This window comes from Antechinus flavipes, chromosome 1 (assembly GCF_016432865.1).
Source record: "Antechinus flavipes isolate AdamAnt ecotype Samford, QLD, Australia chromosome 1, AdamAnt_v2, whole genome shotgun sequence".
NCBI classification, from domain to species: domain Eukaryota; kingdom Metazoa; phylum Chordata; class Mammalia; order Dasyuromorphia; family Dasyuridae; genus Antechinus; species Antechinus flavipes.
In genome coordinates, this window is record NC_067398.1 from 330,906,069 (window position 1) to 330,922,073 (window position 16,005).

Consider the following 16,005-nt stretch of genomic DNA (forward strand, 5'->3'; position numbering starts at 1 on the left):
TGGAATCACCTTTTTATCCTTTACTTATTACATCCAGTCTTTTTCTAGTTTTGTCCATTCTATCTCTGTAGCATTTTTAGAATCCTTTTCCGGGTTATATGTAGTATTCAGGGAGGATTTACACCTCTGGTGTGAGGGCTTTCTGGCTCTTTTCAGGTTTATCCACCTTTGGTATCTACCTCTCACCAAGCTTTCATCTGTGGCTCCAAGAAACTGTAGCATGTGTTGCATCAATATTCAGGTAAAACTGTTTGGACAGATGGACTAGGTTAACTTTCAGGCTTCACACCCATTGATGAGCAAGGGGATGTTTATCCAAAGCATATTTTTGTCAAGCATACATTTGGCATTTGAACAATATGGCCAGCCCAACGTAGTTGTGCTCTCCACAGTAGTATTTGAATGTGTGACTGTGTAGTTTGAGAAAAGACCTCAGTGTGTGGTATCTTATCCTGCTGCATGATTTTCAGAACCTTCTTAAGACAATTCAAATGGAAATGATTTCAGTTTCCTAGCATGGCTCTGGTAGACTTGTCCAGGTTTCACAGATATACAGCAATGGGGTTAGCACAATGGCTTTGTAGACCTTCATTTTAATTGTCAGTCTAGTACTTCTCTCCCACACTTTCCTTTGGAGCCTCCCAAACACTGAGCTAGCTCTTGCAATGCATGTGTCAATCTCATTATTAATGTGGACATCCCTGGAAAGTATACTGCCAGGGTAAATGAACTTATTCACAGCATTCAAAACTTTACCATTTGCATTTACTATATCAATTATTATTAATTACTATTCTATATAAAATATTATTATTGATATCACTATATATTAGCATTTATATTGTACATATAGATGGTGTAATATTGGCTGTACTTGTGTTTTCTTGGTATTAATTGTTAGATCAAAATTAGCACAAGCAGCAGAGAATCGATCTGTACTTTATTGCATTTCAGCTTCCGAGTCTGCATTGAGTACACAATCATCTGCAAACCAAAAAAATCATGCATTAATGTTCCCTCCACTTTAATTTTGGCTGTATCCTTTACAGCCTTTATGTTTAAGAATTATTTTATGTAGAACTCACAAATGCTCTCAAGGTGGTCAGAAAAAGCAATACAAGGATGTTCTCAAGGTCTCTTGAGAATTTTAGAATTGATTGTATGGCTAGGGATTCACAGGTACAGAACCACCCAGCATGTTGTTCTCTCATCAGAGAAGGTGCTCTGTGAGCAAAGTGGGATTGAATTAACCCAGAAGAAATGTGAGATGTGCAAACGTTCATAGGGACTACTTGTGTCTGACCTGTGGCAAAGCATTCCGAACTCATATTGATCCAATTGGCCACAGTCAGACTCTAATATAGAGAAGTCATTTTAGTTCTCTTCAAGAATGAAGGACACCAACCAACCCAAAGCATGTGGACACTTCTTTTGGTAAAATGGGCAGATATGAGACATTGAAGATGCCAGTCATTCAGTGGGTCCTGAGCCGTCTCCAGCATTCCTGACCTCTGTCTTGCCATTGGACTTTGGAGAAAAGAGTGAGCCTGATGACTTTGCCCAGTCCTGCCTCAAGCCAACTTTGCAAATTTGGACATCACCTTGTTATATCATTGGTCCTATTCCAAAGCAAAGGACAAATAACAATGACAGCAGAATCTCTTTTCTTCTATTCCCACAGCTACCTAAGTCTTCATAATTCTTGCCTAGAATATTTTAATAATTTCCTAGTTGGTTTATTTGCTTCTACTATGTCCCTTTTTCAATTCCCCTTTGATACTCAACAGGATAGTCTTTCCATGTCACTTCCCAATCAATTATTGTCAATGGTTGTTTACATGTTAAAATCCAAGTCCCTGAATTTGACATTTAAGGCTCTCTTCAATTTGGTCCCCACTAGAAACTGTAATGGATAGAAGTCAGAATGATCTGAGTTAAATCTGTCCTCATATTAACTCTGTATACGTCTATTCACCTCTATTTGTCCAAGTTTTCTCATCTATAAAATGGGATAATCATAATCCCCTACCTTTAAAGATTGTTGTGAAGCTCACATGAGATAATAGTTATAAAGCATTTAGTAAATGGTGTATAAATTATTGTTATCATCATCATTATTAATTTTATTCTACTTCATTAATTCTATATCCCAGCCACATTGGATCCCAGGCTCTTCTCTGAATTTAGAAATTCATCTCTTGCCTTGATATAATCACACAAATCCTACCTTAAAGCTTGAAGAATATTCCTCTTTTATCTCTGCCTCCCAGAATTCTTATTTTCCATCAAAATTCAACTTAGAAGTCATCTGCTCTGTGAAGCATTCTTCCAAGTAGTCTGATTCTTTCAGATATTAGTATGCTCTCTTCTCAGTTTTCATGAATCACACTTATTTTTGTATGTATATCATCCAAGTAAAATGTAAGTTCTCCAAGGGCATGAGCACTTTCATTTCTTCCTTTGTACTCTCAGGATCTAGTATAATGACTTGCATATAATTTAATAAATGTTTGTTGATTTTAATTTTCTGAGACTGAGTTTTTCTTTAAATAAACAGTAGTCTTTGAAACCACATTTAAAACATCTGGAGAGGTGTTTTTGAGAAATATTTAGATTGTATAGTTTATTTGCTGATTTCTCCAGACTGGAACTGTCAGAAAAACATTTCTAACTGAAGCTTTCATGCTTTCCAGAAACTCCCATCACTGAATGCATGAAACAGTAACACTGATCCCCCAAATCACTTTTTTTTGCTTTTAATATTATAGTTACTGCTGTTGGGTTAGTGAAGCAGGATCAGGAAAAACTAGCACTTTCTCCTCTACTTCACCTCCATTCTGATTTTTGATTCAGTTTTCTATCTGCAGGGTCGATGATGTGGGATAGTGGAGTACTCAGTGTGCCTTTCACCCTAGAAAGATACCAACAATGTATAGTTTTGCTGCTGCAGGTACCTGAACTATTGTGCCTTGGAGCCTCAACTGTAAAAAATGAAAACTAATAATGTTATACTTCTAAACCCTTTACTCACTGAGTATTACTTCTTCCTTCTGTATTATGATGGCTCTGTAACTTTAGGCAAGTCATTATTATTTATAAAGCAGAGTAGGAATTTGAACGATTAGCAAAGGACCAAGACACAGCTTTTTGAACAGTTCCTCTTTTTACCAACTCCCTTCATCATTCCTCACCTCCTTCAGTTTAATTTATGAGTTCATATATAAGGAAAAGGAAGAGTTGTCACATTAATAGGGTTAAGACAAAGTCACTCAATTTGCAAGCCACATTTGTCATATATTTGCAAGGCTGATTATTTCCAGATGACAAACTGCTAGTGGGAAATTCACAGATGACAGGGTTGAAAAGTATTTTGAGATCCATGAGTATTAAGTCAATAGAAGACTTCATTTGTCTAGAGGTTGGTCTTACGGAATGACTAAACATCTGTAATATTGTGTGGAGGTAACATTTTGACTGTAAAATTCTGTTATGCATTGTATTTGAGTCTATCTCCTCTTTATTATTCTGATGCAATCAGTTATTAACTAACTCTTCTATATTTTATTTTTATTTATTGCCTTTTTTTTTTTTTTTGCTGAGGCAATTGGAGTTAAGTGACTTGCCCAGGGTCACACAGCTAGGAGGTGTTAAGTGTCTGAGGCTAGATTTGAACATGGGTCCTCCTGACTTCAGGGCTAGTGCTCTATCCACTGTGCCACCTAGCTGCCCCCAACTCCTCTATATTTTAAAGCTATCTTACATTCACTCCCCTAATTTCTACATGCCTTATATTAACACAATGGCCATTGAAGATCAGAAGAACTGTTCAAGCAAGAAATTAATATACTTTTTTGTTGCTTAATGAACTGAGAGTGAGTTTGTACTTTTTAAGTAAGGGTACAAGAGATAATTTCCATTCTATGTTATTCTTCCTGATGAACTATGGAGTCTGACTTGTTCTACTGCTGTGACCTCCATGAGAAGTTAATTTTGTTGGGACATACACACCTGCACACAGCTTTTTATCAATATGGAGCACTCAAACATCAGTAGATCAATTTTCTGGGGTCTCATCTATCACCTAAAATGGACTTAGGCAAAACCAGTTTGGAAATGGTTTGCATTAATGCTTAATCTCCTCATTAAGAAAGATGACAGTTGCAGAAATCAGAGGACCCATTTCTTCACTGTTCTCACACGTATCTGACAGGGAAAAAATTGCCAACTGTTTCCATATCATGTACAGCATTTTGTGCCATCTGGCCTGGCTGGATTTCAACAAAGATAGTGAAGAGACATCTAACCAAGAAAATCAAAGCGATTCCTGCCAAATAGATTCCAGGGAGATTTCCTTCCTTACCTCATATTCTGCTTAGCATTGCTCTGTCAACTTTGGTCAGTAGGTCTTTACCTAATGAAACATAAAGAATGAAAAAAAACCTGTGTCTTTGGATTTTAGTTCTCATTGTTCATCATGTGTTCATAATATATTACCCTCCAAACAGCTTCACTCCCCACCTCCATATGTTTTATTAAAAAACAAAACAGGATATGACCTATAATAATTTTTTTCTCTATTTCTGAATATGTATCTTTGTATATATACAAACATATGCAAACACACACATATACACTTATGTGCATTAAATTTGTATATGTGAGTGTACAGAATAAATGGAAAGATAAATAAATATACATATATGTGTATGCAAATAGGTATATGTGTACTTTTTTTCCCATTTTTATGGGGAATTCCTTATGAGAAAGCTTTTCTCCCAAGGTTCATCACCACCTAGTCTGAGCTGCTTAATAATAATGAAAGGTTAAGTGATTTGCCAGGAATCACACAGACAATATCTGTTAAAGGCAGAATTGCAACCTAGATCTTTCTGACATTAATGTAAGCCCTCACTGAGCTATCTGCTTTATTATATTGATATATGTATATATTTGCATACATACATATAGTCATTAACACATGCACATACATACAATATATAACACATATGTATATGTGCAACATACATGCCAGCATTGAATATACATATCAACTAATATACATGAGTGGTACCCATATGTATACACAAAATTTATTTAAAAGTTACCTCCTTCTAAAGAACAATGACCACATTTTGGACTAGGATTGAAATTGTTATATACTAATTTCAGTCAACTAGCCAACTTAAAAAAATGCTCACATGGCAAAGCTCATGTGTTTTGAGAGCTATCTCCTACTCTTTCATATGCCACATAGGTATATTATTGTGTTGCTCAAAGGGAAAAAGAATAGATATTTCTAGCTTTTTCTTCTTCCACCCTTCTCTAAAAAAGACTGTAACTCCCATCAGGAAAGAAAACAGGAAAATGGAGTAAGATTTTAGCTACTTTGCTTTCTTCAAAGAAATAAAGGGAGTGATGGGCTAAAATCACATCTATTGATAATTTACTTAAATATAGTTTATTTATAATTCCCTTAAATATTGTTCATCATTTTTAGATTCAAGTTAACTTTTGATTTTTTCTTTCATTATTGGAGGGAAGGAGAGCTCTGTATCTCTATATCTATGAACACACATAGCAAATGTCAAAGAAATCCATCCAAATCAGCAAAAAAAAATCACATAAAGTATACATATGATAATATATATACCAGAATTACAAAAGGAAGGAGCTTCCCCAGTGGCAGTAAGGTAACTCAGTTCAGTGAGAGAGACAGTTCTAGATGTCATCCAAGGAGGAGTTCGACAGTCTGTACAATAGGTAGCTAGAGATACCTTTCTTTCCTGAGTCTTTTCCTCCCTTCACCAATCTGAAGTGGGGTTCACATGTTCATATCTTTGCTCTCTTGAAGTTGAAAATCACAAGCTTCTAAAGAGGTTGCAGAACCTAAAGAGACTTAGAGACCTGAAGAGAACTAGAATAAGAGTGAAGATAATGTAATTTTCTCATTCCTGCCAACTTCTCCTGAAGGTGTGGAATACCATTCCCTTTTATTTAACAAGTTTTTTTCATTAGTAAAATTAGAATTTTGGACTAGGTGACCACTCATGTTCTTTTCTACTCTAAAACCTGTTATTTTAGGAAATACTGAAAAATAAATACAAAAATGAAGGACTGACATGGCCTTTGACTCTAATGAGCCTATATCATTTTAGGGAAGATAATATTTATAAAAATAAATGTAATTCAGAATAGGATATAAATATCCAGGAATGGAAGAGAGAGAAAGAGCTACTAGAGATCTGAGTTAAGGATCACTTATGTTTGGGGGTTGGGAGAAATCAGAGAAGGCTTTTATGGAAAATATAGAATTTTACTAGTTTCAAGTTGTCTTGTTGATTACTGTCTTAAAATATTATTTGAAGTATGGGAATTTCACATACCCTTCATTCATATTGTTTTATTTTTCTTTCTCTTGAGACTCTAGACCTTTTGTTCTTGCAAATGAATTCTTTTATTATTATATGAAATCATCTTCTTTTGATTGCTATAGCATAAAATCTGTAAATTACTGCATTGTCACAATCTAACCATTAGCAGTGATTATCTATTCAATCATTTGTCTCTATTTCTGTAAAGAATAGTTATATTTATATGAACCTTGTGTGTCTTGTTAGGTTAAATATAAGCTATTTTATGCATTTTGTAGTTATTTTGAATGAGGCTTCTCTTTTTTAGTTTTTCTTGGGTTTTGTTGGTAGTATAAAGAAATCTTGATGATCTTTATGGATTTATGTATTTTTTCTCCTGCTAATCTCTGATGTTTTTAAAAGAATGTCATGTCATCAGAAAAAGGAAATTAGTTTCTTTCTTTCTTGACAATATTTGTACCTTTAATTTTAACTCTTGCCTCATTAATATAGCTACCATTCTAAACTATTTCAAATAATAGAGGAAAGGAGTACTCTTGCTTTACCCCTGATTCTACTGGGAAAGCATCACATGACCAGGCACACTGAATATTTATTCCTGCGCTAGTGTATTGGGTTTTGGGTTTTCCTATTGTTAAATGAGAATAATCTTTTATGGATTTTTCCTTGTTTATATATCTAGATCTGTCTGTCTATCTAGCTATTTATCTGTCTACCATCCCTGTCTCTGTCTTTTTGTCTTTGTCTCTCTCTATTTCTGTCCATAGATACACACACACACACACACACACACACACACACACACACACATGTCTACATTGAATTAGATGAATTGGTTGGTTCTAGGCCAAATTTGTTGGAGCATTAATTATCATGAAAATTATCATGAAATTATATTATCATGAAATTATCATGAAAATTGAATTCAACTTAGGCCAGAGAATCTTGCTTGTGCATGGGTTCTGAGGATCTACCTGTATGTATTGCTTAAGGATAATATCTGTGGCCCAAAGTACTATGACATTGATTGCACTTGATGTTAGCCAGTCTCAAAGGGTAAAGAAAGTTATCAGTAGTATAGTATCATTTAAAAAGATTAAAAACAAGTAAGAGATGAGTTCTATAATGCAGAAAGTCAGTTATCAGGATAGAAAGCTTGAAATAGCATACAATCAGAACCTGGGATACTAAATAATTGTAGCATAGATTTACAACTGAAAGGGACATTGGTAAATATTTAGTCTAATGCCTTCATTTCATAATTGAGGAAATGGAAGCCCAGTAAAGTTAATTGATTTTGCACAAGGGGTTAAGAAGCAGAATCAAGACTCAAATACAAATCTTGTAACTCCAAGTTTTATACTCTTCCTCTACTCTTTCACTCACACTATCACATTCTATTCATGAGCTGAAAAAACAATTCAACAATGCAGTGGTAAAGGAGTCCTCCTTTATATGAGTCATGAAGGAATAAGCTTTCCAATGTAGAATTCAAGGAAACCAAGTATGTCCAGATGATTTTGAACTTGAGCAAAAAGGTTGTACATAATGTTTAATATCCAAAATGACAAGCTCTAAGTCTGGAGTCAGAAGACCCGAGTCAAATGCCCTCTGATATTACCTTCCTGACCTCTAGCAAGTCATATAAGCTTTCTATGCCTCAATCATCCATCTGTCTGTGAAATGAGGAGTTCAACCAGATGGCCTTGGAGAAGACTCTGACCCTGCTGTCTTTGCTTTACTCTCCAAGTGGCATTCAGCACTGGACAGCTCCCAAGAACTGCCAACATTTTTCCATAAGAAACTGATCAGTCTAAGAACAGAAATAGTGATTAGAGAGGCAGAGAAACAGGGGATGTGAACTATCCTCACAAGGGGACATTATTTCTCGTCATTCTTCTCAAAGATCTGTATTTGAGACAATATCACTTGCTGAGACATTGACAGCTTAAGTGTGTAACACATTTTCTTGTTGTACAAGGGACACCATAAGGTTACTATGAATTTCTGAGATAAAGAGAAGGGAAGAACAAACCAAATGTCTCAAACAGGTTGTCTTTGTTGCAGTGTCAACTTATAAGGAAGAAAAATGAAAAGGGATCTCTCAGAAACTAACCTTTGTTCTACTAGGAAGAAGCAAACTGTTAGGTTTTTATTTGGAAATGTGCTGCCAATCACTCAGACAGTGAGTTTCTGATGCCATAAATCTTCTCAAATCCTATCTTTATTTAGCTCCCCATGTGTTAGATGTTATATTCCAAATTCTATCTCCTAGAAAGCAGCACACAAAATCATTGGTTTTGATCTGGGCTTTAGAAATCTTCTAGTTCAATCTTGTTTTTTAAACTGACGATGAAGCTGAGAGTCAAAATGTGGAAAAGTAACTTATTCTAGATGATACAGGTATTGAAAAGTGCTTGGGACTCAAACCCAGGTCTTATCAAAATTCAAAGTTGTTTTTTTTTAACTACACTTATTAGTGTTCTTTGAATAATTCTCCACTTGGAGAATGAATTTTATGTGGTTTAAAAACATAGATATCTTAGGGTCAGCTACTGAAATGTTTAAATGGAAATGCTAGTGCATTCATTATATAGATATGGAATTGAATATTTTGATTTAATGCCAATTTATTAGACAAATGTCTCTTTTCATGGTAAACATATATATATATATATATATATATCTCAAATGTATATATTTTACATATGTATGTATATATTATGTGTGTCTATATATGCATACCCACAGACAGTTCTTGCTTTATGTAAATTCACATTATGCAAATTTGGCTTTATGTAAAAAATTCTGAAATGTGTGGGATGATGCAACAGAAGCATGTATGAAGAAAGTTTGGAAAATGGTGTGCCCACAGTTCATTTCTGACTTGTGGATGAGACAATGATGAAGCATTTGAAGAAGTGAGTAACAAGATTGTAAAATTAGCACAAGAACTGGAGTTAGAAATGGATGAGAATGATGTGGAGGAGTGGATTGAATATCTTGGAAAACTTTTGAATGAGGTTCTGATTGAGCTACTAGTAAGTAGCAAAGATTATAGAAGAAGAAAGGGAAGATTCAGAACTTGAGGTCAACCTAAAAAGATTCACAATGAAACAGTTGGCAGAAGCATTTCATCATTTGAGTGGATTTTTCTTGCATTGAAAAGAAGAATCTAAATACTTCAAGATTTTTTTTGAAGTTCCGAAATTAATTTAGGATAGTATTGCTTACTATCCTAAGATATATGAAGGGAAAAAAGAAAGCCACTATTTAAATATCACTTCATTGTTTCATTAAAAAAAAGTTGCACAGCCAATTGCCAGTGATAAAGGGTAGGTGGAGTGTGTGGGGAAGCGGCAACACATTGCACATCTGTGTTAAGTTTACTATACAGTACTGCATATAGGATGCATACTATATTATTAACTTTACCTTTCATTTTATAATTCTATTTCTTGTCATGGTATGGTATTTAATATGTTTGAATTTGAATAGATTTTATGACTTGTATAAGGGTATTATTTTGTGAATGCTTTTATGGTATAGGATAAGTGAAGAGGGTGGTTGGAGAAATTTTCCATTATGAAAAACTCAATTGAAATAGAAGTGCAGAGAATGGCCCACTTCCTAAAAGGGAGAATTCTCTGTCTCTTTACACACATACACACACACACACACACACACACAATATGATGTATGTATCTATGTGTATGATCGTATTCTGCATTTGCCCTAACTCCAACCAGTCTCTGGATAGTTTAGGTTCAATATTGGGAAAAAAATGAGACATTCAGAGATCATTCAGTTAACAAAAGAAGATTCATTTAACTTTAGCAGAAAGATTTTCATTAAGGTAGACATTGAGGATACCTCATGTTGATTTAGCTTAGTAAGGCTCATTTGCTTGAATTATCTATCAGGTTCTTCCAACCAAGTATCAAAGATAACACTTGGAATTTCTTATGGTTGCTTTGTATTCAAGTGACTAGAAAGCTCTATCAATGGTTGGGCCTCTCTCTAGTCAATGAGTAATCAAGATTTGAGAATGGTCTCAATAGTTTTTAAGGGGAAAAAATAGCATGGGGATAGGGTGAATATATTGTTCCTACTACATATGGTACCAAAGAAAAATCATTGTGCTTAGTATCATAGCAACTTGTTTGGAATCTCAATTCACCTTAATTGTGTCACATTGGCTTGGTTAGGTAATCTTTCAAATCCTTTCCCCTTTCACTATCAAATGGAGATAATTCTTACATAACCTATCTCATAGAGTTATTGTAAGGAAAGAACATTGTAAACTGTAAAGCTCTATAGAAATGTGAACTGTAGTTATCCAAAAGAAGGTATTCTGTCAATGGGTGCAATCTGGTTTGCTTTTCTTTTTTTAAGTCCCACCTACCTCTACATGAACTGATATATCAAGTATTGTTTAGTGATTTTAATAATATATAAAATACTTTTCCCTCAGTAGCCCTTTAAAAAAAGTGGCAACAATTTTATTATGCTTATTTTTCTGAGGAGAAATAAGGACCTTGGGAGGGAAGAGATGGTATCAAATTTGGTAATTTTTACATAAAAATTACCTGTTTCCCTCTAATAAGTAAAGGGAAGTAATCACTAAAGCTTTGCATTTTCATCCTGGATCAAAGAACTCAAGATTGGGAACTCTCAATTCTATGTCTAACAAACTGGTTGAGAGCACGGTACCCTTAAGAAGATATAACCAATGGAAGTGGGAAGCCATATAAGGCAGGATCCTAGAATGGATCACAAGCAAAGAGGAAGCCTTAGAGTTGTATAGGACCTGCAATTGCACCTGTATATAACCAATATGCATGAATCTCTCAGTGGCACTTAGAGTAATAGTAAATGCCTTTATTTTCATAGGCTCATGTGTTAATTACTCAAACCTGATGGTAGGGTATGGAAAGGACTGTGGTTCGCTGAGGATGGGAAAGGAGCATTGGCAAGAAGTTTGGGGGAGAATAGATACAGTTATTGATGTTTTCAACTAGTGCCCCTATAAGGTATTAATAGGCCAGTTTAATGAGAGGGAAGAGAAAGAGGTAAAATATACAATTTTCACTTTTGTCTCTGTCTAATGCCTAAAACAGTATTTGATACTTAGTAGGCACTTAATTTCTTGATTGATTGATTGATCCATTAAAAAATCAGAGATCTTCAAAATGATGAAGAGATGACATTTAAGGATAGAAAATATAATCATTTATCTTCATGTTTTGGAAGGGATATCACATTGAAAAGGCAACATAATTGTTCCACTTGACCTTGAATAGCAGAAGGCGTACAAAAGAAAATTTAGACAAAAAAGTTTAATGTGTAATGGGATGTCTTGGCAAGTAGTAGATTCCCCTTTATTGAGGCTTCAAGCAAAGATCTGATGATTGCTTGTTGAGTATGTTGTAAAAAGGAATCTCAGTCATGTATGGATTGAAGTTATGAGATATGCAGGTGAAGATTTAATAATCACCTACCCAGAAAAAAATAACCACAACACCATTTTAAATTTAATCTGAAGTATTAGCATTTTCTCCATCATTTTCCTAAATCAACTCCTAATTTATTTTGTTGATCTTTGAGGTACAAATGCTCATAATGAACATTTAACAAATAGCTCATATGAACCAGTAAAAGCTGATTCTAATATATCCCAATTGGACTGGATGGCTTAGATTCTTAATGAAAAGGACAGCCCTGATCCAAGGTAGAACATTTGGCTTTCCTTTTAACTCATAAATTTTGTGATTCTTTTTCTCTGCTTCTATAATCTCAACCCTTTCCTTGTATCTTTAGCATTCATTATCTAAGACCCTAGGGAACTTTAGGAAACTGGATTTTAAGTGCCACATTTTTCTGCCTACTTTACTGGAATGACTAGGATTATATACTTTGATCCTAATTCTTTTGAGATAGTGGGAGCCTACTCTCTAGTGAATTAAAGGTGAGTGATGAATCCTCAATACAAGATGTAAAATGCAGTTTTCTCCTCTTGAGAGACTTTAAAATTAAATCTTAATCAGGTATATCCAGTCTGTGCTAAATTCTGCACATTTTTAAGGTATGGATAAAGCACTGAATCTGAAATTCAGAAATTTACATTTTAACCCTGTCTCTGACACTAGATATTTGATCATGGGCAGATCAACTTTATTCTCTAGCAGGGAAACCTTTGCCATTTTGTCCAGTCATTGTTCAACCCTTTACAAGTCCCAGCTCTGGGGATTCTCATGTATTACTGAACAGCAATAAAGGAAATATCACAACAATGAAAATTAGGGCCCATTACATTTTTGTTGCACAGTCTCAATTGGGCAGTTCTTCAATGCTTATGTTAATATCTTGTTGAATATTTTATTGAAAACATTGAGGATATCAGTCATGACTTCCTGTCTCTTATCAGATCTGTACTTCAAAATATGCTCCTTTTCTTTTCCCCAACCCCCCAGCCCAAAAGGAAAAGTGACTCTTTGTCAAAGCCAGATCTATTTGAACCTCTGATCCTAAACCCGCTTGTCTTCTCCAGGGACTTAGTCTTTAGAGGATTACAATATCCTAGACATTTGGCTAGAAAGTATAGATGTTCTAGCCAAGCCTGCTTGCTTTCCTTATATATAGTCTTTATATATAACATTCTGTTTCCCATCTCTGCACCTTTTGTACAGACTCTCTTCCCAAGCCTGGAAAACACTTCTACCTTATCTCCATCCTTTTGAGCCTTCAATTTTTGCCTCAGATTCTGTCTTCTGCAGGTTTCCCATCCTGATTCCTCATAGTTGTTAATGCCTTCTCTTGGCTAATTACATATTTGTGTACATACATATTTGTGTTAATTTTGTGTATTTCCATTGTTTTCCTCAATATAATATAAACTCCTTAGGGACAGGGACTGTTTCATTTTGTCTTTGAGTCTCTGGTGCCTGACATATAGTAGACATTTAATTTAGCCTTATTGGATGAATGGAAATAATTTCATTTTGCTGAAATTTCCATTTCCTTCTTTTTAAATTGCGATTATAATAATGCTTTGCTACCTACACCATAAGTTTATTTGAATATCTATGTGAAGAAAGAATTTTGTAAGCTTTGTAGAATTACACAACTGTAAATTGCCAGTTATTTATAAAAGTGACTATCCTAGTCATTTTTGGTATTCTGTTCAGGTTTTTGACATATTGACTGATAGATATACATAGGACCATATCCTTTATCATGAATGCTGTGCACTTAATAATAGTAATAATACTAACAACAATGATGATTAAGATGATAACCAGCTTTTTTTTTTAATTTTATTTTATTTAATAATAACTTTGTATTGACAGAATCCATGCCAGGGTAATTTTTTACAACATTATCCCTTGCACTCGCTTATGTTTCGGTTTTTCCCCTCCCTCCCGCCACCCCCCCCCAAGATGGCAAGCAGTCCTATATATGTTAAATATGTTGCAGTATATCCTAGATACAATACATATTTGCAGAACCAAACAGTTCTCCTGGATAACCAGCTTTTATATAGCACTTTATAGTTTGCAAGGCATTTTACATATGTTAAATCAGAGGTCATATAACTAGTAAATATTGAGACCAGATTTGAATTCAGGGCTTCCTACAGGTTATCTGTTTTTTATATTGTACCTCCTATCTGTGGTAGAGTAATGATGGCTGGAAGAACAATGTTAGGAAATCATCTCTGAATGGAAAGGGGAATCTGCAAATTGAGTCTAGGGGAACCTTACTGAGTCTCCCCCAATTAGGCAATCTAGCATCCAGCAAGGTGCATATTATGTATGCATGTCCCATATATCCTTCTCAAGCATACTACACAGAATACACACCTTTTCATATTATTCCTATTACATGTAAATGAAATAGATACATAGCACATGGGCTTCCTGTGAATGTTCAGTTAGGGAGCTCAGTGAATAGATGTATGACCCCAGGCAAGTCACTTCATCTGGTTTGCCTTAGTTTCCTCATCTATATAATGAGCTGGAGAAAGAAATGGCAAACCACTTTAGAATCTTTGTCAGGAGAACTCCAATTGGTGACATGGTGTGTACACGCAGTGTGTACCATGTTCCTGACACATAAAAGAAACAGACCAGGAATGCTATATATGTGCCAAAATACAGCGCTTACAGCACACATACATATGATGGAGTCACCATCCACTTATCAGTAATATCACATATGCTTGGTGTGTACATGATCCATGTTATCCATAGGGCTTACATCCTTATACATCTAGAAACCCTATTAATAATTAATCTTGGTTTTAGGAGATATATTTGTATGCTCTGAGTATATAAGCACACTTTTTAGTCTTCATTAGATAGTGAGTCTTTAAGGAAAAGGGTGTATTCCTCATGATTTCTCTCATGCTGAAAATAGATTTTTCCTTCTTAAATTGGGATATGTATCTGTACATGTGTATGAAATGACAAATGGGCTGCCATGGGTGTGTCATGTTACTATTGCTTCTCTTCTGTCAACCCCATTAATATAAGAGTAACAAGAGGGCCTATTTGTACAGAATCAAAACTAGAACCTGGGAAATAGGCCTTTCTGAATTTGGAAAATCTACCCCAGGACAGGACATTTGGAGAAATGATAACAGTACTTGAAAGGGGCCAAGCTCAGGGACAATATGATAATATCAGGTATAAGATGAGAAAACAATTTGGTTCTTAGTCTGTTTGGTAGAGTTCCTCAGCTGAGAAGAGATAGAGGTTGATCTGAGCCTGTCAGGAATAGAACTCTGGCCCAGTTTCATGAATAAGAAGGGAGGTTTGGACCAGGTAGAGCTGATACTTCAAGTAATGGATTTAAAACCCAAGGAACTGGATGGGGCCAATGGGTGTTTGGACTATCTGCTGCCTGTCTGTCACTGTGCTCTGCCACCTTCTGATGCCAGTTCTAAATCCTTACTCTCCTGTCACTACCCAGAGTACATTACTTAGCTATCTTCACTGGAGTAAGTGAGTTTGGGGCCAAATGGAATCTGGAAAAGATAGAGGACATATCCTCTTTTTTATTAAGCTATTTGTCCTGGATCATGAGACCAAGGAAAGACTAGTGCCATTACTTAGTCATATCTCAAAATGTCAAATTTCAGCAATTTGACTGAAACGGTACTAGACTAAAAAGTCAGGAAACAGGAAATTCCAGTTCTTACACTTGATGTCTTTTCCTTCTTCTACAAAATGAAGAGTTTGAATGAAGTTGTCTTGAAGATTCCTCCCAGATAGAAAAATAATGATGATGATGCTAATAATAATGTTTTTGCTTTGCATTGTCTGTGTCAAATCCTAATTTTCTCTCTTTTTCTTTTTTTTTCAGTAAGAGATGCAAAAAATCTAGTACCTATGGATCCTAATGGTTTGTCAGATCCTTATGTAAAACTGAAACTCATTCCTGATCCCAAGAGTGAGAGCAAGCAGAAGACTAAAACCATCAAGTGTTCCCTCAACCCTGAGTGGAATGAGACTTTTAAGTTGTAAGTATCATAATTCTAGATGGGTAGATTAGGAAGAATTGGCTTCAGGTCCCTAAGATTTGGGGGTTTAAATTACCTTGTCTCTTTACTTCTTTGTGTCTGTCTGTTTCA

At 35.1% G+C, this 16,005-nt stretch overlaps 1 protein-coding gene across 4 annotated transcripts in view; it reads left to right on the top strand.

Moving 5' to 3' along the window:
• PRKCB (protein kinase C beta) overlaps positions 1-16,005 on the top strand; it is a 650,080-nt gene that overhangs the window by 359,190 nt on the left and 274,885 nt on the right. For all 4 annotated transcript variants that reach the window (XM_051967368.1, XM_051967358.1, XM_051967376.1 and 1 more), the window contains exon 6: positions 15,738-15,894. In XM_051967368.1, coding sequence (XP_051823328.1) covers positions 15,738-15,894 — 157 coding nt within the window. The remainder of the gene's footprint in view (positions 1-15,737; positions 15,895-16,005) is intronic.